The sequence below is a fragment of the Taudactylus pleione genome, unplaced genomic scaffold, assembly GCF_031769625.1.
Source record: "Taudactylus pleione unplaced genomic scaffold, aTauple2 ptg000278l, whole genome shotgun sequence".
Taxonomy (NCBI): Eukaryota; Metazoa; Chordata; class Amphibia; order Anura; family Myobatrachidae; genus Taudactylus; species Taudactylus pleione.
This window is the reverse complement of record NW_028284680.1, coordinates 5,256,447-5,278,700: the sequence shown is the minus strand read 5'-3', so window position 1 is coordinate 5,278,700 and position 22,254 is coordinate 5,256,447. Positions and strand designations below refer to the sequence as shown.

Sequence of the window (22,254 nt, the reverse complement as noted above, 5' to 3'; positions counted from 1 at the left end):
GATGTTTGTAAATCTGGACTTCATACAATAGCGGGCCGCGTTTCCCCTGGGGCGCAGAAAGGCGACAATGCACATTTCTATTTATCGTATGCAACGTTCCAAATGAATTGTTGCTGTAGGAATGTTACATAACGATTATAGACAGCCAACTTGTATTGTTCTCATTGTGTAGCTCAGACACGGAGGAATGGTGCCCCCCGTTGCCGGAAAGGACCTATTTGATGGAGAATATTCCAGAAGATTGCCCCCCTCCTCCTCCACGTGGGGAGGCCTCCTCTCCAGCTCAGTCCTATGGGCAGCAGTCCACGGCCACCCTAACTCCGTCCCCCCGGGAGGAGATGCAGCACTCAGGGGAGATCCCCAGGTTACAACAGTTCGAGCTTCCACCTCATCCAAGGTGAGAACCCAAACGGTGCATCTGGTTAGCGACCCTGAGGTCAGAGAGGAGGATACGGCAGGCACAAGCTCTGAATGGATAATCCGCCATTTAAAAGTGGGATTTTTTTTGTGTTCTACCCAAAAGCAATGGTCCACTGTACAGGAGAGGGTCTGTAGTTCTTCAATCTCCACAGGAAATATAGAAAATACCTATAAAAGGTACTGACTGGTGCCTCGCAGGTTACACTAAATATTTGGTTCTTCCTCACCCCAGTGCTGGCGAGGGTCCTTCCTCCATCTATAGGGGACATTCCCTATGAGTGCAGCCTTCTAGCATAAAATCAATGCCCTTCTAACCAAGGTGACCAGCATTACAATCACTTAAAACCCGCTGTCCTTCCTTGGGGAACTCGCCGGCGGAAGCCTAGACAAGGCAACGGCGAAGCGGACTAGCCAGATCCTCCGTGCAGGTAATGTGCCTCACAGCCTCCCATTGGAAGCGGATCAGCCATCTAACCATACACATGGTCATTAATGAAATCTGACTGCAATGGAAAAAAAACACAGCAGAACTTACTAACAAATGCTCCCAGGCATGGTGTATGCTTTTAACAAGTGCCCTCCTCCACTTTGTCCACCCCCTTGGGGTCTATCTTTTGTTCTGAAGCTTGCTTACGGTACAGGTTTTCAGTATCTCCATATTTCATGCACCTGCTCCTAGGTATACCTCATTGCTCTCCTTGTACCCTATCTCCTGGTGAAATTCTCCCCCTCCCTGACCCACCCTTACTGAAGCGTATTTATGTTATGTTGCACACATTTGAACAATGTGGAATCTGTACAATGCCGGAGACCGTGAAATCACGCAGGGCCTCCATGTTTGTGACGTTTCCATCTCATCGCCACTGTGTGTCCGACCTACTCTATTAGGTGTGGTGACAAAAGCTTTATAATAAAAAACACCCCCAACAAACACTGGATTTAAATCACAGAAATACAGTATTTAGCGTAGAAGCTCATATGGCTGTAACAAAGGGTTTATGGTGACTGAGGATATATTACAAGTTAGATATTCCCTCATTATTGTCGCATCTTATTATGTGAGGTTTTCTTTTTTAACATAAACTGAAATGGAAGTATTGTAAAAGGGTCTCTCTGTCTTTATTCTCCTGTGTAGGAGGATGCCCTCGGGATCAGTCCCCGTCCCGAGAGCCCCCAGCCCCCCTCTGACACAGAGTAATCCCAGTCTCCACACAATGGCAGAGTGTGGCGAGGTACCGCGGCACGGGCACAGGCGGAACCTCAGCCAGAATCCAACGCTCAGCGCAGAGAACGTCAGTTTTCCCAGCACAGGTGAGTACCAGAGAGCTGCGATACAGTATGTATGTGTCATACAGCAGGCGAGCACCAGAGAGCTGTGGTACAGTATGTATGTGTAATACAGCAGGCGAGCACCAGAGAGCTGCGATACAGTATGTATGTGTCATACAGCAGGCGAGCACCCGAGAGCTGCGGTACAGTATGTATGTGTCATACAGCAGGCGAGCACCAGAGAGCTGCGGTACAGTATGTATGTGTCATACAGCAGGCGAGCACCAGAGAGCTGCGGTACAGTATGTATGTGTCATACAGCAGGCGAGCACCCGAGAGCTGCGATACAGTATGTATGTGTCATACAGCAGGCGAGCACCAGAGAGCTGCGGTACAGTATGTATGTGTCATACAGCAGGCGAGCACCCGAGAGCTGCGATACAGTATGTATGTGTCATACAGCAGGCGAGCACCCGAGAGCTGCGATACAGTATGTATGTGTCATACAGCAGGCGAGCACCAGAGAGCTGCGGTACAGTATGTATGTGTCATACAGCAGGCGAGCACCAGAGAGCTGCGATACAGTATGTATGTGTCATACAGCAGGCGAGCACCAGAGAGCTGCGGTACAGTATGTATGTGTCATACAGCAGGCGAGCACCAGAGAGCTGCGATACAGTATGTATGTGTCATACAGCAGGCGAGCACCAGAGAGCTGCGGTACAGTATGTATGTGTCATACAGCAGGCGAGCACCCGAGAGCTGCGGTACAGTATGTATGTGTCATACAGCAGGCGAGCACCCGAGAGCTGCGGTACAGTATGTATGCGTCATACAGCAGGCGAGCACCCGAGAGCTGCGGTACAGTATGTATGCGTCATACAGCAGGCGAGCACCCGAGAGCTGCGATACAGTATGTATGTGTCATACAGCAGGCGAGCAGCCCTGGCCATAGGGACATAGAGCACCACATACTGTACCTAGCAATGACGGCAATCACCGGCAATGCAATGGTCATATTCCTTCTTATTATATCAAAGAATAATAATTGTTGCTGATAAATATCTTTTGTTGCTGTGACCTGTGTGATATGAACCCCCTCAGCTTACTAGAGGCTGTAATAAATTTCACAAAAGTTAGGAATCTATGTGTTCAGTCTTCATATGTGTAACATACAGGAGTGACACACACAGTACGGGATTAAACCTGTGCTATCTGCTATGCAGAATTCCTGGCTAGTAATCTGCTTCTGTGTTACCCAGTGTTATACGTGTTATTCAGTGTTATACGTGTTATTCAGTGTGTTTATTCTCGCTGTGCACCCAGGAAAACCGCAGCCCGTCTCAGCGGACAATCCCAGCGCTACGCCCGGACCAAAACTGAAAGCCAGCAAGAAGTCAAAGTCCGGTCACTATCGCAGGGAGGCAAAGCAAGGAGGTTCGAGCTTCCCTTCCTTCTCGGTTATTAGTTGGGGTTCATGACTTTACACTATAGTGGTGTTGCTCTGGGGAGTGTTTATAAAGTAGAGCAGTGTATTTCAGTCATGTTTTAAAAATAAAAAGTGAACTCAAAATTATTGTTTTTTTATACAAACAATCAATAGACCTCTCTAATTTAGTGCCAATATGCTATTTACCTTATAAATGACCCCAGACATTGCACTGTGACTCCTGACCACGCCATGACATGAGTGCATTACATGGCCGCTGCCTGCCGGGAGTGTGACATGAGTGCATTACATGGCCGCTGCCTGCCGGCAGTGTGACATGAGTGCATTACATGGCCGCTACCTGCGTGCCGGTAGTGTGACATGAGTGCATTACATGGCCGCTGCCTGCCTGCCGGTAGTGTGACATGAGTGCATTACATGGTCGCTGTCTGCCTGCCGGTAGTGTGACATGAGTGCATTACATGGCCGCTGCCTGCCTGCCTGCCGGTAGTGTGACATGAGTGCATTACATGGCCGCTGCCTGCCTGCCTGCCGGTAGTGTGACATGAGTGCATTACATGGCCGCTGCCTGCCTGCCTGCCGGTAGTGTGACATGAGAGCATTACATGGCCGCTGCCTGCCTGTCGGTAGTGTGACATGAGAGCATTACATGGCCGCTGCCTGCCTGCCGGTAGTGTGACATGAGAGCATTACATGGCCGCTGCCTGCCTGCCGGTAGTGTGACATGAGAGCATTACATGGCCGCTGCCTGCCTGCCGGTAGTGTGACATGAGTGCATTACATGGCCCCTGCCTGCCTGCCGGTAGTGTGACATGAGTGCATTATATGGCCCCTGCCTGCCTGCCGGTAGTGTGACATGAGAGCATTATATGGCCCCTGCCTGCCTGCCGGTAGTGTGACATGAGAGCATTACATGGCCGCTGCCTGCCTGCCGGTAGTGTGACATGAGTGCATTACATGGCCCCTGCCTGCCTGCCGGTAGTGTGACATGAGTGCATTACATGGCCCCTGCCTGCCTGCCGGTAGTGTGACATGAGAGCATTATATGGCCCCTGCCTGCCTGCCGGTAGTGTGACATGAGTGCATTACATGGCCGCTGCCTGCCTGCCGGGAGTGTGACATGAGTGCATTACATGGCCGCTGCCTGCCTGCCGGGAGTGTGACATGAGTGCATTACATGGCCGCTGCCTGCCTGCCGGGAGTGTGACATGAGTGCATTACATGGCCGCTGCCTGCCGGCAGTGTGACATGAGTGCATTACATGGCCGCTGCCTGCCGGCAGTGTGACATGAGTGCATTACATGGCCGCTGCCTGCCGGCAGTGTGACATGAGTGCATTACATGGCCGCTGCCTGCCTGCCTGCCGGTAGTGTGACATGAGTGCATTACATGGCCCCTGCCTGCCTGCCGGTAGTGTGACATGAGTGCATTACATGGCCGCTGGCTGCCTGCCAGTAGTGTGACATGAGTGCATTACATGGCCGCTGCCTGCCTGCCGGTAGTGTGACATGAGTGCATTACATGGCCGCTGCCTGCCTGCCGGGAGTGTGACATGAGGGCATTACATGGCCGCTGCCTGCCTGCCGGTAGTGTGACATGAGTGCATTACATGGCCGCTGCCTGCCGGTTGTGTGACATGAGAGCATGACATGGCTGCTGCCTGCCGGTAGTGTGACATGAGTGCATTACATGGATGCTGCCTCCCGGCAGTGTGACATGAGAGCATTACATGGCCGCTGCCTGCCTGCCGGTAGTGTGACATGAGTGCATTACATGGCCGCTGCCTGCCGGTAGTGTGACATGAGAGCATGACATGGCTGCTGCCTGCCGGTAGTGTGACATGAGTGCATTACATGGTCGCTGCCTGCCTGCCTGCCGGTAGTGTGACATGAGTGCATTATATGGCTGCTGCCTGTCTGCCGGTAGTGTGACATGAGAGCATTACATGGCTGCTGCCTGCCTGCCGGTAGTGTGACATGAGTGCATTACATGGCCGCTGCCTGCCGGTAGTGTGACATGAGAGCATGACATGGCTGCTGCCTGCCGGTAGTGTGACATGAGTGCATTACATGGTCGCTGCCTGCCTGCCTGCCGGTAGTGTGACATGAGTGCATTATATGGCTGCTGCCTGTCTGCCGGTAGTGTGACATGAGAGCATTACATGGCTGCTGCCTGCCTGCCGGTAGTGTGACATGAGTGCATTACATGGCCGCTGCCTGCCGGTAGTGTGACATGAGAGCATTACATGGCCGCTGCCTGCCGGTAGTGTGACATGAGAGCATGACATGGCTGCTGCCTGCCGGTAGTGTGACATGAGTGCATTACATGGTCGCTGCCTGCCTGCCGGTAGTGTGACATGAGTGCATTATATGGCTGCTGCCTGTCTGCCGGTAGTGTGACATGAGAGCATTACATGGCTGCTGCCTGCCTGCCGGTAGTGTGACATGAGTGCATTACATGGCCGCTGCCTGCCGTTAGTGTGACATGAGAGCATTACATGGCCGCTGCCTGCCGGTAGTGTGACATGAGTGCATTACATGGCCGCTGCCTGCCGGTAGTGTGACATGAGAGGATTACATGGCCCCTGCCTGCCGGTAGTGTAATATGGATGACGGACCCTCTGGAGCAGTAATGTGATGTCAGGACCTCTCATATCACTGAACATGGCAAATCTCTCTCCTTAGGTCCAGATTCCGGCCTTGTATCACTTACACAATTTGTGTTTTATATTGGTCCTTTAAATGATTTGTATTCTTCATTAATGATGCAGTTTAATAACAGCTACAGTACATTGGGATTAGAAGGGTCCGACCATGACACTGTAACTAGTCAGCTATAATAACATAATGCCGGTAGCAGCACCTGGACAGTCCCGCTGCTGTGTAACAAATGTCCTGCTCCCCTGATCTATTCCTGCAGCAGTATGTGCCCTATCCCGCCTGCACACAATGCAGTATTTCCTACATTGCTCCTTCCTACACAGACCGGACACTAGGTGAAAGATATATACACCAATACAACCCCCAAAATTTATCAGCCCCCCTCCCTTGGGGAGAGAGCATAATTAAAAACCACTTGAAATCCTATCTCCTCCGTCCTTTGCATCTGAATGTAATTAGCAGCTCACAGCTCTCACTTAATGGATCCTATTTGCCAGGGATTCAGTTTCTTTTTAAATGGGAATTTGGGGAATTTGGAGCCGGCTGAGCTAAACTGGAGATTACAGGGATTTCCTGCTGAACGTTGGGAGGAATAGAAGATTGTGCCAAGAGGAATGTTCCCCAGTAATGTAGTTTTTCCTTATTACAGACATTTCTGACCCTAGTCCTAAATAATAAGAGGCCATAAATCAATTGGAGAGAGTAATATATACACTCAGCCATTATTAGCAGCTACACATTACTATTATCTCTCTGACTCACATCACAGATGATTAACCTCACTAATACGGATTAGCTGGCTCTGGGTAGTATCAGCATTATCCAGACAGACAACATTCCAGCTGGGGTGTTAAGGAGGATCTGGTCAGCCCATGGTTAGTGTTAAGCTGTATACACACACACGTAAAGATTTTCTGTCCAACCATCCAACTAGTTGATTGGTCGGAATGAAAATCTGGTAAGGTATGAAAGCAAATGACAATCAGCAATTTGCTCCCAAACGCCGGAAAATGGACCAAAACTGTTGTTTGAACAAATTGTTTAGATCAAACATTTAACAAACTTGTCTGACCGACCATTGTCATCTGTTTTCTGGCATTTAGGAGCAAATTGCTGATCATCAGTTACTCCCATCAGTTACCAGATTTTCATTCCAACTAATTAACTAGTTGGATGGTTGGACAGAAAATCTTTACGTGTGTATGCAGCTTAAAGGAGGATCTGGTCAGCCCATGGTTAGCGTAAGGAGGATCTGGTCAGCCCTTGGTTAGCGTAAGGGGGATGTGGTCAGCCCATGGTTAGCGTAAGGGGGATGTGGTCAGCCCATGGTTAGCGTAAGGGGGATGTGGTCAGCCCATGGTTAGCGTAAGGGGGATGTGGTCAGCCCATGGTTAGTGTAAGGAGGATCTGGTCAGTCCATGGTTAGTGTAAGGGGGATGTGGTCAGCCCATGGTTAGTGTAAGGGGGATGTGGTCAGCCCATGGTTAGTGTAAGGGGGATGTGGTCAGCCCATGGTTAGTGTAAGGGGGATGTGGTCAGCCCATGGTTAGTGTAAGGAGGATCTGGTCAGCCCATGGTTAGTGTAAGGGGGATGTGGTCAGCCCATGGTTAGTGTAAGGGGCATCTGGTCAGCCCATGGTTAGTGTAAGGGGCATCTGGTCAGCCCATGGTTAGTGTAAGGGGGATCTGGTCAGCCCATGGTTAGTGTAAGGGGGATCTGGTCAGCCCATGGTTAGTGTAAGGGGGATCTGGTCAGCCCATGGTTAGTGTAAGGGGGATCTGGTCAGCCCATGGTTAGAGTAAGGAGGATGTGGTCAGCCCATGGTTAGTGTAAGGAGGATGTGGTCAGCCCATGGTTAGTGTAAGGAGGATGTGGTCAGCCCATGGTTAGTGTAAGGGGGATCTGGTCAGCCCATGGTTAATGTAAGGGGGATCTGGTCAGCCCATGGTTAATGTAAGGGGGATCTGGTCAGCCCATGGTTAGTGTAAGGAGGAGGATGTGATCAGCCCATGGTTAGTGTAAGGAGGATCTGGTCAGCCCATGGTTAGTGTAAGGGGGATCTGGTCAGCCCATGGTTAATGTAAGGGGGATCTGGTCAGCCCATGGTTAGTGTAAGGAGGAGGATGTGATCAGCCCATGGTTAGTGTAAGGAGGATCTGGTCAGCCCATGGTTAGTGTAAGGGGGATCTGGTCAGCCCATGGTTAGAGTAAGGAACACACAGACCCAGGCTAATTGCAGAAATTGGCCAACTAGATTTTCCACAAAGGCCTAAAACTGGGGAACCACTATAAGATTTTACCCAACGTTGCTAACGACTAGGCCGATTCATAGCGACCAAAACGATTCCGGAAATGAGCGATACAGCGTACACGCTGGCCAATAATCGTTTAGTTCTAAACAATCTTTTCAATCCAAAATCGTCTCAGATATTGTACTTTCAGGCTGGAAAATGCTAATTAATTATAATAATGGGCTGTACTGAATGTACAATACAGGAAGAGCCAATGACAGCAAAACTACGGGACAGACAGCAGTGGCTGGTGTCAATATAATGTGGTTTAAGACCTACCATCGGGCCCTGGCGCTGCTTACACACCAAACAATTCTCTAGCCAAACTGACTATTATAGCCACGTCGGGCCCAGCTGGCGGCTATAGCCACGGCGGGTCCAGCTGGCGGCTATAGCCACGGCGGGCCCAGCTGGCGGCTATAGTGGGGGTCACACGTGGGTTCCTTAGACATTATGCTCATGACCACCGTACATAACCCATAATGATACAGTAACAGTTATTATTATAGCTCGCTCTGTGCACCCTTATTTTAGCAGCATATTCTCTTGTTTTGTGCAGATCTCCCACCACCGCCAGAGCCCCCTCCTGCTGATGAAGAGATGAGCTCCCCCCGCATAGAGTGCTCCACCTCATCCCTGGAGAGAGATGCAAGCTCTGTGTCCTCTGTGGAGAGAAGAACCGCCATGGGAAGAGGAAGTGCGACGCACCCGCTACACCACAGAGAAGGTAACCGGGGCGCTCTCTCTGACCAATTAAATATTGCGCACTAGACGCACCTCTGCTGTGACGCGGCTCGGCACGCAGTATTCATCTATGCGCACCTCTGCGGTGACGCGGCTCAGCGCGCAGTATTCATCTATACGCAGCTCTGTGGTGACTTGTCTCAGCGCGCAGTATTCATCTATACGCAGCTCTGTGGTGACTTGTCTCAGCGCGCAGTATTCATCTATACGCAGCTCTGTGGTGACTTGTCTCAGCGCGCAGTATTCATCTATACGCAGCTCTGTGGTGACTTGTCTCAGCGCGCAGTATTCATCTATACGCAGCTCTGTGGTGACTTGTCTCAGCGCGCAGTATTCATCTATACGCAGCTCTGTGGTGACTTGTCTCAGCGCGCAGTATTCATCTATACGCAGCTCTGTGGTGACTTGTCTCAGCGCGCAGTATTCATCTATACGCAGCTCTGTGGTGACTTGTCTCAGCGCGCAGTATTGATCTATACGCAACTCTGTGGTGACTTGTCTCAGCGCGCAGTATTTATCTATACGCAGCTCTGTGGTGACTTGTCTCAGCGCGCAGTATTTATCTATACGCAGCTCTGTGGTGACTTGTCTCAGCGCGCAGTATTTATCTATACGCAGCTCTGTGGTGACTTGTCTCAGCGCGCAGTATTCATCTATACGCAGCTCTGTGGTGACTTGTCTCAGCGCGCAGGATTTATCTATACGCAGCTCTGTGGTGACGCGGCTCAGCGCGCAGTATTCATCTATACGCAGCTCTGCGGTGACTTGTCTCAGCGCGCAGTATTTATCTATACGCAGCTCTGTGGTGACTTGTCTCAGCGCGCAGTATTCATCTATACGCAGCTCTGCGGTGACTTGTCTCAGCGCGCAGTATTTATCTATACGCAGCTCTGTGGTGACTTGTCTCAGCGCGCAGTATTCATCTATACGCAGCTCTGTGGTGACTTGTCTCAGCGCGCAGGATTTATCTATACGCAGCTCTGTGGTGACGCGGCTCAGCGCGCAGTATTCATCTATACGCAGCTCTGCGGTGACTTGTCTCAGCGCGCAGTATTTATCTATACGCAGCTCTGTGGTGACTTGTCTCAGCGCGCAGTATTCATCTATACGCAGCTCTGCGGTGACTTGTCTCAGCGCGCAGTATTTATCTATACGCAGCTCTGTGGTGACTTGTCTCAGCGCGCAGTATTTATCTATACGCAGCTCTGTGGTGACTTGTCTCAGCGCGCAGGATTTATCTATACGCAGCTCTGTGGTGACTTGTCTCAGCGCGCAGGATTTATCTATACGCAGCTCTGTGGTGACGCGGCTCAGCGCGCAGTATTCATCTATACGCAGCTCTGTGGTGACTTGTCTCAGCGCGCAGGATTTATCTATACGCAGCTCTGTGGTGACTTGTCTCAGCGCGCAGTATTCATCTATACGCAGCTCTGTGGTGACTTGTCTCAGCACGCAGTATTTATCTATACGCAGCTCTGTGGTGACTTGTCTCAGCGCGCAGTATTTATCTATACGCAGCTCTGTGGTGACTTGTCTCAGCGCGCAGTATTTATTTATACGCAGCTCTGTGGTGACGCGGCTCAGCGCGCAGTATTTATCTATACGCAGCTCTGTGGTGACTTGTCTCAGCTCGCAGTATTTATTTATACGCAGCTCTGTGGTGACGCGGCTCAGCGCGCAGTATTCATCTATACGCAGCTCTGTGGTGACTTGTCTCAGCGCGCAGGATTTATCTATACGCAGCTCTGTGGTGACTTGTCTCAGCGCGCAGTATTCATCTATACGCAGCTCTGTGGTGACTTGTCTCAGCACGCAGTATTTATCTATACGCAGCTCTGTGGTGACTTGTCTCAGCGCGCAGTATTTATCTATACGCAGCTCTGTGGTGACTTGTCTCAGCGCGCAGTATTTATCTATACGCAGCTCTGTGGTGACTTGTCTCAGCGCGCAGTATTTATTTATACGCAGCTCTGTGGTGACGCGGCTCAGCGCGCAGTATTTATCTATACGCAGCTCTGTGGTGACTTGTCTCAGCTCGCAGTGTTTTTCTAGACATAAATAATGCTTGCTGTTCTTGTATCTAGATGAAGAAATCATTCCATACAGTAAACCCAACTTCCTGTCCAGGAGTCAGCTCTCTAGTAATTGTTCCACATCAGGAAGCGGCTCTTCTCGGGGGTCAGCAGGATCCAGGGGTCACCCCTCTGGAAGAAGCAAAACCGGAGACCGGAAAGAGGTACTGCTTAGGCTGTTAGAGTGATGAGTGGCGTGCGTTACCGGGGAGATGGCGGGGATTCTGCGTTAATTGCTGGAGAGCATTGCCCATTGGTTATTTGTTGGGATGGGAGCACTAAAAAAAAAAAAAAGTCGATAAGCAATAGGTGATCTTAGGAAGGAAATAATCAGTAAGATTAAAGCTTTGTATACTAGTGCTTATGTATTATAATTCCAATGCAAGCCGTCACACGTTCTGTATCAGAAACCTCAGCCCCTGGACCAAATGTGGAATCAGACTCCCAAAGTACTTCCATCAAACTTCTCTTCTATCCATGTGGGGGACACTAGAACACCGAGATATAAAGGTGCTGCACAGGACACGTTTCAATTTGACTCCAAAACGTTGAGATACTCTCTTTCCATATCCTTGTAGCCGATCGCTGATTTTTAGGTCTGGCTTCAGCAGCTTTTTTAATTTGTTCACCTTATTCTAGAATTTATTTTATTTTTACTATCAGTAGCACTCCCGGCACCACGACGGCTCTGGAATCCCTGGAGTGGGCTGAGGAGGGGTACCACAGAGGGACATGCCTTCGGGAGGGAGGGACCTGTAATTACTGGCCCGGGAACCTTGTCCCTCCAAAGTCATCATGACCTCCACCACAGTACCTGACAAGCCAGCTTGGGTTCAGTGCCTGGCAAAGTCAGTGCTTGGTTAAGTTTTCATCATCTTTGGAAAGGATCATGGAATCTTCAATCACTTCTAAAATGATGATGCGTCAGGATCATGAGGGTTCTTTAGTGCTTGGATGGGATCAGACTCAGGTTTTCCTCAAAGGAAAAAGGTGAGGTGACTGGAGACTCTGACCGTGATGTATCTGGATGAGATCCCAACATCCCATTAATCACGGGGCATAAGATTTCAGCCTCGGTATTCTTGGCATGCCATGCCTGCTTCACTCAGGAGCTGGGAGACAAGAGTCCAGAAGAATCTTAAATTTTTCTAGGGATGTCTTACTCTGTCCTGAACTGGATACGATTATTTACCTGCCCACTGGGGTAAAGAGTTCCCTTTCTACCAGCCCCCAGACCTAATAGACCTTGGCTTCTCTCCTTTCATTTCTCAGGTAAAGCTCTGAGTCAGACTTTCAGAGGGCAATCTTCCACTCCTCATGGAGGCCAGCAGAGAATATAGCAGACTTGTTCATCCAAAGCCACCTGACAAACGTTTGGCATGACAGGCATGCCGCCTACCTGTTTCATCTTCCAGAACTGGTGGTTAGGATTCACCTCAGAGGAATTGGAAGACAGGATTACATCATAGATCTCCTTAATGGCCAGAGAGATCAGATATTTGTTTTATCATTGTCTTTCTTGGAGGCAGAGCCATGCACCAGTCCTGGATTACCTCAGGTGTAGTGGTCCAGTCCCAAAAGAGATATTTTTTATATCTCTAATCTCTTCTTGGTCCAGAAGCCAGACAGCTCCTGCCAACCCATCCTGAAATCCCTAATCTGAAGGTGGAGTTAGCAGATGCCATATGGTTACCTTGGAACATTCAACCAATTTACCTTTTCCCTCAGGTTGCAGGGCTTCCGTGGGTACTGAAGGTGGTAAAATGAGAGGGCGTTCAGATGATTCTGGTGGTAGCTGACTGTCCAAGGTGGTCATGGTACACAGACAACTTGAGCATGACAGAGGGCCCATCATGGCATCTGCCTTCAAAACTAGATCTGTTATGTCAGGGGCCCTTTCTTCATGTTTAGCTCTGCTGGCTTTAATGGAAAGGCTGATGAAGCCATTATCCTCAGTGCTTCTCTGGCAGAGTGCTTCACACCATGCTCAAACCTTGGGAGCCAGTTTCAGCCTAAAATGACCACAGAGGACTTTAATCTCCTGGTTTTAAAGAAAGAACGTGTTTCATTACCTTATCTTTTCAGTTGGCCATGTTTCTGCTATTCTAGAAGAAGCTCCTTGAAGATTTGGGTTTTATCCCCCCCAGTTTTCTTTCAGAGAGAATGGCCTTTTTTTCCCCCAGAAGTGCAGACCTTCTTCCAGGGAGTAATGCATGCGTCGCCTCCATACGTCTCCCACTTGCTCCTTGGGATCTGAACCTGGTGCTAATATCCGTACTGCAACCTCCCTTGGATTCAGTGGATTTGAAGTTCCTTACTTGGAAAGCCACTTTCCTGTTGGCTTTCCCCACACCTGGAGCCTCTATCAAGTAGGTTTCCTTTTCTCTTTCTCGTCTTTCATGAAAACAGGACTGTTCTGTGGACTAAACTTTTCTTTCTGTGCGAGGTGGTCTCCAAGTTCCACTTAAATCTGGACTTTGTGATTCTGGCTTAGAACTGGGTAAGTCTCCAGAAGGAGAGGGGTCTCTTCACTCTGAGGACGTCATCAGGGCTGTGTAGACCTACAGTATCTCTGTATGTCCTGTGAGGTGTGGACCACTCTCTCTGTAGGACCTGGGAGGTGTGGACCTCTCTCTCTGTTGGACCTGGGAGGTGTGGACCTCTCTCTCTGTAGGACCTGGGTGGTGTGGACCTCTCTCTCTCTCTGTTGGACCTGGGAGGTGTGGACCTCTCTCTCTCTCTCTGTTGGACCTGGGAGGTGTGGACCTCTCTCTCTGTAGGACCTGGGAGGTGTGGACCTCTCTCTCTCTCTGTTGGACCTGGGAGGTGTGGACCTCTCTCTCTGTAGGACCTGGGAGGTGTGGACCTCTCTCTCTCTCTGTTGGACCTGGGAGGTGTGGACCTCTCTCTCTGTTGGATCTGGGAGGTGTAGACTTCTCTCTCTCTCTCTCGGCTGGACCTGGGAGGTGTGGACCTCTCTCTCTCTCTCTGTTGGACCTGGGAGGTGTGGACCTCTCTCTCTGTAGGACCTGGGAGGTGTGGACCTCTCTCTCTGTAGGACCTGGGAGGTGTGGACCTCTCTCTCTCTCTGTTGGACCTGGGAGGTGTGGACCTCTCTCTCTCTCTCTGTTGGACCTGGGAGGTGTGGACCTCTCTCTCTGTTGGACCTGGGAGGTGTGGACCTCTCTCTCTGTAGGACCTGGGTGGTGTGGACCTCTCTCTCTCTCTGTTGGACCTGGGAGGTGTGGACCTCTCTCTCTCTCTCTGTTGGACCTGGGAGGTGTGGACCTCTCTCTCTGTAGGACCTGGGAGGTGTGGACCTCTCTCTCTCTCTGTTGGACCTGGGAGGTGTGGACCTCTCTCTCTGTTGGATCTGGGAGGTGTAGACTTCTCTCTCTCTCTCTCTGCTGGACCTGGGAGGTGTGGACCTCTCTCTCTCTCTGTTGGACCTGGGAGGTGTGGACCTCTCTCTCTGTAGGACCTGGGAGGTGTGGACCTCTCTCTCTGTAGGACCTGGGAGGTGTGGACCTCTCTCTCTCTCTGTTGGACCTGGGAGGTGTGGACCTCTCTCTCTCTCTCTGTTGGACCTGGGAGGTGTGGACCTCTCTCTCTGTTGGACCTGGGAGGTGTGGACCTCTCTCTCTGTAGGACCTGGGTGGTGTGGACCTCTCTCTCTCTCTGTTGGACCTGGGAGGTGTGGACCTCTCTCTCTCTCTCTGTTGGACCTGGGAGGTGTGGACCTCTCTCTCTGTAGGACCTGGGAGGTGTGGACCTCTCTCTCTCTCTGTTGGACCTGGGAGGTGTGGACCTCTCTCTCTGTAGGACCTGGGAGGTGTGGACCTCTCTCTCTCTCTGTTGGACCTGGGAGGTGTGGACCTCTCTCTCTGTTGGATCTGGGAGGTGTAGACTTCTCTCTCTCTCTCTCTGCTGGACCTGGGAGGTGTGGACCTCTCTCTCTCTCTGTTGGACCTGGGAGGTGTGGACCTCTCTCTCTGTAGGACCTGGGAGGTGTGGACCTCTCTCTCTGTAGGACCTGGGAGGTGTGGACCTCTCTCTCTCTCTGTAGGACCTGGGAGGTGTGGACCTCTCTCTCTCTCTCTGTTGGACCTGGGAGGTGTGGACCTCTCTCTCTCTCTCTGTTGGATCTGGGAGGTGTGGACCTCTCTCTCTCTCTGTTGGACCTGGGAGGTGTGGACCTCTCTCTCTCTCTGTTGGACCTGGGAGGTGTGGACCTCTCTCTCTCTCTGTTGGACCTGGGAGGTGTGGACCTCTCTCTCTCTCTGTTGGACCTGGGAGGTGTGGACCTCTCTCTCTCTCTGTTGGACCTGGGAGGTGTGGACCTCTCTCTCTCTCTGTTGGACCTGGGAGGTGTGGACCTCTCTCTCTCTCTGTTGGACCTGGGAGGTGTGGACCTCTCTCTCTCTCTGTTGGACCTGGGAGGTGTGGACCTCTCTCTCTCTCTGTTGGACCTGGGAGGTGTGGACCTCTCTCTCTCTCTCTGTTGGACCTGGGAGGTGTGGACCTCTCTCTCTCTCTCTGTTGGACCTGGGAGGTGTGGACCTCTCTCTCTCTCTCTGTTGGACCTGGGAGGTGTGGACCTCTCTCTCTCTCTCTGTTGGACCTGGGAGGTGTGGACCTCTCTCTCTCTCTCTGTTGGACCTGGGAGGTGTGGACCTCTCTCTCTCTCTCTGTTGGACCTGGGAGGTGTGGACCTCTCTCTCTCTCTCTCTGTTGGACCTGGGAGGTGTGGACCTCTCTCTCTCTCTCTCTGTTGGACCTGGGAGGTGTGGACCTCTCTCTCTCTCTCTCTGTTGGACCTGGGAGGTGTGGACCTCTCTCTCTCTCTCTCTGTTGGACCTGGGAGGTGTGGACCTCTCTCTCTCTCTCTCTGTTGGACCTGGGAGGTGTGGACCTCTCTCTCTCTCTGTTGGACCTGGGAGGTGTGGACCTCTCTCTCTCTCTCTGTTGGACCTGGGAGGTGTGGACCTCTCTCTCTCTCTCTGTTGGACCTGGGAGGTGTGGACCTCTCTCTCTCTCTCTGTTGGACCTGGGAGGTGTGGACCTCTCTCTCTCTCTCTGTTGGACCTGGGAGGTGTGGACCTCTCTCTCTCTCTCTGTTGGACCTGGGAGGTGTGGACCTCTCTCTCTCTCTGTTGGACCTGGGAGGTGTGGACCTCTCTCTCTCTGTTGGACCTGGGAGGTGTGGACCTCTCTCTGTTGGACCTGGGAGGTGTGGACCTCTCTCTGTTGGACCTGGGAGGTGTGGACCTCTCTGTTGGACCTGGGAGGTGTGGACCTCTCTCTCTGTAGGACCTGGGAGGTGTGGACCTACTGTGCATGGCAGATGTCCTTTGGGTTGTTGAAGATGCAAACTGGAGGTAGGCCAGCAACAAAGCATCAAACCGTTGCCAGGTGGATAATGTTGGTATTCCATCAGGTTTACATTGGCTCAGGTAAGCCTTTTCCTCCCTGGTTGGTGCAGCTCAGGGCCGCAGCTGAGCAGCTGTGTCCAGTGCCACTTGGTCTTTAGTACACTTTTGCTAAATTCTAAAGATTCAACAAAGAAACAAAAAATGGGCTTGTTATACTTACGTTAAATATGTTGTCTCTCCTTTCTCGTGGTTCTCATTCCTTTTGTCCATGTTGTAGAACTTTATTCTCTCTCTCATTATGTTATCTCTCTCAAGTCACACGGAGCTCCCGCATTATGTGTGGCGCATAGAGGATAGATGTATGTGGACACATCTATAAGTTACTGCCAGTCTACAGGGGTATAGAGGGGGAGGACAATGAACATTTGGATGCCATAGAGGCTACGCTGGAGCCAGGGCAGAGTGTTACAGTGTTCCCCAATGAACATACGTATAAAATCACATTTTATTTCCAGCAGGTCCAGCCTGTGCGCGTGCACTTATATCATGCGTACCATGGCTTCCTGTAATAATATCTAGCTGTGACATTACAATAACTAGGTGCGTCCCGGCTCTCACAATCAGTTTCAGTCAGCCGATGTGTTGTCTCCTCTCTTCTCGCTGCTCAGCGGATGCGATTAGTACGAATGAGACTGGTGCAGAGTTTCATCAGCTTTAACTCTTTGAGTTGATTGATAACATGAAAAGTATTGTTCTGTTTTCAGCACTATAATATTATTCAGTAATAATGGGAAATGTGGCTCATTCATTCCATGTAACTCACTCAGGAATGTACATCGGGCAGGATACAGGTATCATTGCTGTCACTTTAGGTCTCCTATATGTGGGGTTTCCACATAGATTCTTATCTATGTGAATCTGTAGGGTGTAATATTTACTTAATGGAAGCACCCATATTAAATAACAAGCTCTCGGCACTGTTATTGGTTTTCTCTAACGAGATACATTGCAGGGAGCAGTTCTACAGAATGACACACTGGGTATCTCAGTGACAGGTCCTATAGACAGATTTCCTCTGTGTCACCTATAGCGAGACACCGCTATCTGCTGACATCTAGCCTGTGTGTGTCTATAGGATCCAAGGGGACAGGCCTTGTCCTTTACCAGGGCTGTAAACAGAAGCCCCCAGCCCTTTGTAGCGGAGGGGACTGCACTCAATAGCAGATCTGGTTACGGCCTCCTCGCTCCAGGACATGGTCTGTGCGCTCGGGTTACTCAGCGCTTTTCCCAACAGCAAAAAGACCCTTTTTCATCTTCATTAAAATCTCAGCAAAATGAACTTCAAAAGATCCTAAGAGTTAGGGGGCATCTCCCGGCATAGAGACGCTGGGAAACCCAATCACACTGCTCCGGAAAACAAACCTCCTGTGTTTCCCAAGTGAAATATTTGCTTTTCATGCCCCTTGCTGTAGGTGACAGGGAACGTGATGGATTTATCTCTGGCTGGGGAGGATCAGGTTATTGGGGGAACTCTCACCCAGCTGCATTCAGGTGCTGGCCTGTGCATGAGATACACAATAAGAAAACCCAGCTCCCTTCCCTGGAACAAGCCGTCTCTCAACGATGAAGATTTTACAAACAAAATGTGCAACGGTCACAAATCCTAAAGTTTTCACATAAAACACAAAACGTTCTCATCATTGCTGCAGCCTGACGTTTGCAGGAGTCCCTATTTTAGTTGTTGCAATAAAAGCACCGTTTCGTGAAATTGGCCCTTAATGTGATACAGAATAAAAACGGTATTAGATTACAATGCTACAGGCTGTAACCCTTCAGGAGTAATTAAAAGTACGCCGTAAAGTTGGGAATTTAATTATCCGGGAAACAGGGATTAGTAACAAGATGTTTTAATGCTCAGAGCAGACGGATCACTTACAATTATCTCCCGTTTCCCCCGATAGACGGTTTAATTCTGCATTATAGGGAGCAGTTATATACTGGATTTTTGCCATCTAATAATGTATAACATGTTACGTTGTATCCAGGTTGTGTTGGGATTCTTGTACTTCTCATTATACATCTCAATGACGACCAATGGGTAACGTGATCCCCCTGTCCAGCAGAACGCAGATAATTAGTAGTAATCTCATCTGCCTTTGCCCTCAGGCCCCAGAAGCCCCCTCTTAGGTTTCCGTCTATTCAGGCAGCTGCCCCCTGATTTACGGTTATTGCAGAATTACAGTGTCACCGTGATGTCACAGCGCCTCAGTGTCCGCGCTGCATCACGCTCCTCCTTACTGTGTACTGCAGATGGGACCCCCAAATAAATCATCTGCACCAGCTCGGAAGCTATGCTTTCCTGCAGCGCAGAGGCTTTCAGGATCACTCCTGACAGCAACATTCTATCGATCATAACGGAGAACGATCAATGCTTTCTGCCACTGGCAGCAGAAGCAGAACTGGGTGGGGGCATCAGAAAGTTGTCACAAGTGAATTAACCTGTTAACTTCTTTTTGACTTTTAAATGATGTGCCCATTACGTACCCAGAGGAGGAAGCCATTATACAAGGAATACTAATGATATAGATGTCTGTTACATCAGTACGAACGTGTCACGTGATGTCTCTAGTTCCTAGTGACTTGATAGGATGAATATTGATTTAACCCACAAAGTAAAAAAAAATAAAATACAAACAAGACAGAACCAAACAGGCGCCGATAACAAATACACAAATGACAGGACACCCGCAGCAGAGACTCAGGGGTTAAAGGTCTTCTGTGTACCCCAAGTTTCAGGCCTGAAGCACTAAAGAGTGGGAGGAGGGTCAGGACAAGGCCTGTGCTTTCCTTGGGGACGATGATGATGGATCTGTCCCATCTCTGCCCCATTGGAGCCAGATTATGAATGCGGTGTGACTATGCATCCAATGGTTCCCTATGGGCCTAGGTGGCACCACATGGGGGGATGTGACCTCATTGCTGTCTGCAGTCCTAAGCAGTGAGATAAGATGGCTACTGTAACATATATATATATATATATATATATATATATAATATGATCAGGATAATGATATTATACATATAATCACATAATACAGACTACGCAGCACCCATACATGTACCTGCCAGACTTGTATCTTGGTCATTGACTATGGGGTCTATGTACTAAGCCTTGAAGAGAGATTAAGTATCCACCAATTAGCTCCTAGCTGTCATTTTTGTTTTTTTTTTGTTAAAAACACCGCCTGTACAGTGACAGGAGCTGATTGGCATGGTACTTTGGGGTCTATTTACTAAGCCTTGGAAGGAGATAAAGTGAACAGAGATAAAGTACCAGCAAACCAGCTCCTAATTGTCATTTTTCAAACACAGCCTGTGACATGACAGTTAGGAGCTGATCGGTTGGGACTTTGGAGTCTATTTACTAAGCCTTGGAAGGAGATAAAGTCCCAACCAATCAGCTCCTGTCATGTCACAGGCTGTGTCTGAAAAAATGACAGTTAGGAGCTGGTTTGCTGGTACTTTATCTCCTTCCAAGGCTTAGTAAATAGACTCCAAAGTTATCTCCATCCACTTTTTCTCTCTCCGTAAGATGCAGGTGAAGGGCGGCTACAACCTTATCTCTTGTATTACACATCCCCCGTTATAGGTGTAGCCGCCCTTCACCAGCATATTACACATCCCCCGTTATAGGTGTAGCCGCCCTTCACCAGCATATCACACATCCCCGTTATATAGGTGTAGCCGCCCTTCACCAGCATATCACACATTCCCGTTATATAGGGGTGGCCGCCCTTCACCAGCATATTACACATCCCCCGTTATAGGTGTAGCCGCCCTTCACCAGCATATTACACAACCCCGTTATATAGGGGTAGCCGCCCTTCACCAGCATATCACACATTCCCGTTATATAGGGGTATCCGCCCTTCACCAGCATATTACACAACCCCGTTATAGGTGTAGCCGCCCTTCACCAGCATATCACACATTCCCGTTATACAAGTGTAGCCGCCCTTCACCAGTATTCACCGTACTCGGCGTAAATCACGTCCTGAGCTAAACTCTATAACCACAGTGATCTCTCAGTCTCCCCCCCCCCCCCTCTATAACCACAGTGATCTCTCAGTCTCCCCCCCCCCTCTATAACCACAGTGATCTTTGTCTCCCCCCCCCTCTATAACCACAGTGATCTCTCATTCCCCCCCCCCCCTCTATAACCACAGTGATCTCTCAGTCTCCCCCCCCCCTCTGTAACTGGGATGAGAAATGACTGATCACTTTCTGTTATTCCCCCCCAGGAGAAGAGATGAAGAGACGGCCGCTGGGGACACAACGCTTCCTGCCAACGCCTTCTATAAGGAAATATTTTGTCAAAGACACTTTAAAACTTTTCCAGTATTTTCCATTGTTATTTATGGACCTTTTTCTGGACCTTTTGTTGTTTTTTTTCTTATTTTCCGTGTAAATAATGCGCCTGTTTCCTGGGACCAGGCTTTCTGGAAACTGGAGAAACGTACTATATTTATAAAGTGAGAAAAGCAAGTTGTACATTAAGATTTTGCTGTTTTGAACGTGCCAAGTTTTCTAGTAAGTATGATATGTTTGCACTCATGCGTGTACAGAACGACATGACAGAAAAAGCACAAGGCTTTGTTGCATGTGGCTCCCTCACAGAATAAGAGCCGGAGAAAGCCTGCCGTGTACGTGCGCAGAAATCAGGCCGCAGCTGGCAGGACATGACGGTGGCGACAGGAGACTTCAGCCGTTACACAAGTTCCGCTTTTTACAGATGACAAAAAAGGTCTCTCCACCCAAAAAGTTCATATTTAAAAGAAAAAAAAAAATGACCGGAAGCACGCGGGAGGAGGAGCCTAATGTGACGGCAGTTAAGGAGAACCGTCCGTATGATCGACAGCTTCTAGTCTACCACGAGTGTCATTGTTCCACTGCGCAGGCCGCGTCCTGTGACGGCACTTGTGATAGGCCGGACATTACATTTTCTATGCTACAAATAAAGATTTTTGCTAAACATTCCAGCAGGTCCCTCATTACGAATCGCGCTCTGGCCGGGATAGGGCCTCATTTATATGCAAGAAGGCCGGGTGTGACCTGATAGCAGAGTATAGAGGTGACGGCAGACTGTGTGTGACCTGATAGCAGAGTATAGAGGTGACAGCAGGCTGGGTGTGACCTGATAGCAGAGTATAGAGGTGACAGCAGGCCGGGTGTGACCTGATAGCAGAGTATAGGGGTGACAGCAGGCTGGATATGACCTGATAGCAGAGTATAGAGGTGACGGCAGGCTGGATATGACCTGATAGCAGAGTATAGAGGTGACAGCAGGCTGGGTGTGACCTGATAGCAGAGTATAGAGGTGACGGCAGGCTGGGTGTGACCTGATAGCAGAGTATAGGGGTGACAGCAGGCTGGGTGTGACCTGATAGCAGAGTATAGAGGTGACAGCTGGCTGGGTGTGACCTGATAGCAGAGTATAGAGGTGACAGCAGGCCGGGTGTGACCTGATAGCAGAGTATAGGGGTGACAGCAGGCCGGGTGTGACCTGATAGCAGAGTATAGGGGTGACAGCAGGCCGGGTGTGACCTGATAGCAGAGTATAGAGGTGACGGCAGGCCGGGTGTGACCTGATAGCAGAGTATAGAGGTGACGGCAGGCCGGGTGTGACCTGATAGCAGAGTATAGGAGTGACGGCAAGCCGGGTGTGACCTGATAGCAGAGTATAGGGGTGACAGCAGGCCGGGTGTGACCTGATAGCAGAGTATAGGGGTGACGGCAGGCCGGGTGTGACCTGATAGCAGAGTATAGAGGTGACGGCAGGCTGGGTGTGACCTGATAGCAGAGTATAGAGGTGACGGCAGGCTGGGTGTGACCTGATAGCAGAGTATAGAGGTGACGGCAGGACGGGTGTGACCTGATAGCAGAGTATGGGGGTGACAGCAGGCTGGGTGTGACCT

General features: G+C 50.1%; 1 protein-coding gene across 3 annotated transcripts in view; it reads left to right on the top strand.

The window, feature by feature from the left end:
• ROBO3 (roundabout guidance receptor 3) overlaps positions 1-21,316 on the top strand; it is a 384,819-nt gene extending 363,503 nt beyond the window's left edge. For all 3 annotated transcript variants that reach the window (XM_088481800.1, XM_088481799.1, XM_088481798.1), the window contains exons 23-28: positions 173-397; positions 1,556-1,731; positions 3,016-3,126; positions 8,651-8,818; positions 10,920-11,071; positions 20,581-21,316. In XM_088481800.1, the coding sequence (XP_088337926.1) occupies positions 173-397; positions 1,556-1,731; positions 3,016-3,126; positions 8,651-8,818; positions 10,920-11,071; positions 20,581-20,592 (844 nt within the window). In that variant the 3' untranslated portion in view covers positions 20,593-21,316. The remainder of the gene's footprint in view (positions 1-172; positions 398-1,555; positions 1,732-3,015; positions 3,127-8,650; positions 8,819-10,919; positions 11,072-20,580) is intronic.
• Positions 21,317-22,254: the final 938 nt, after the last annotated feature.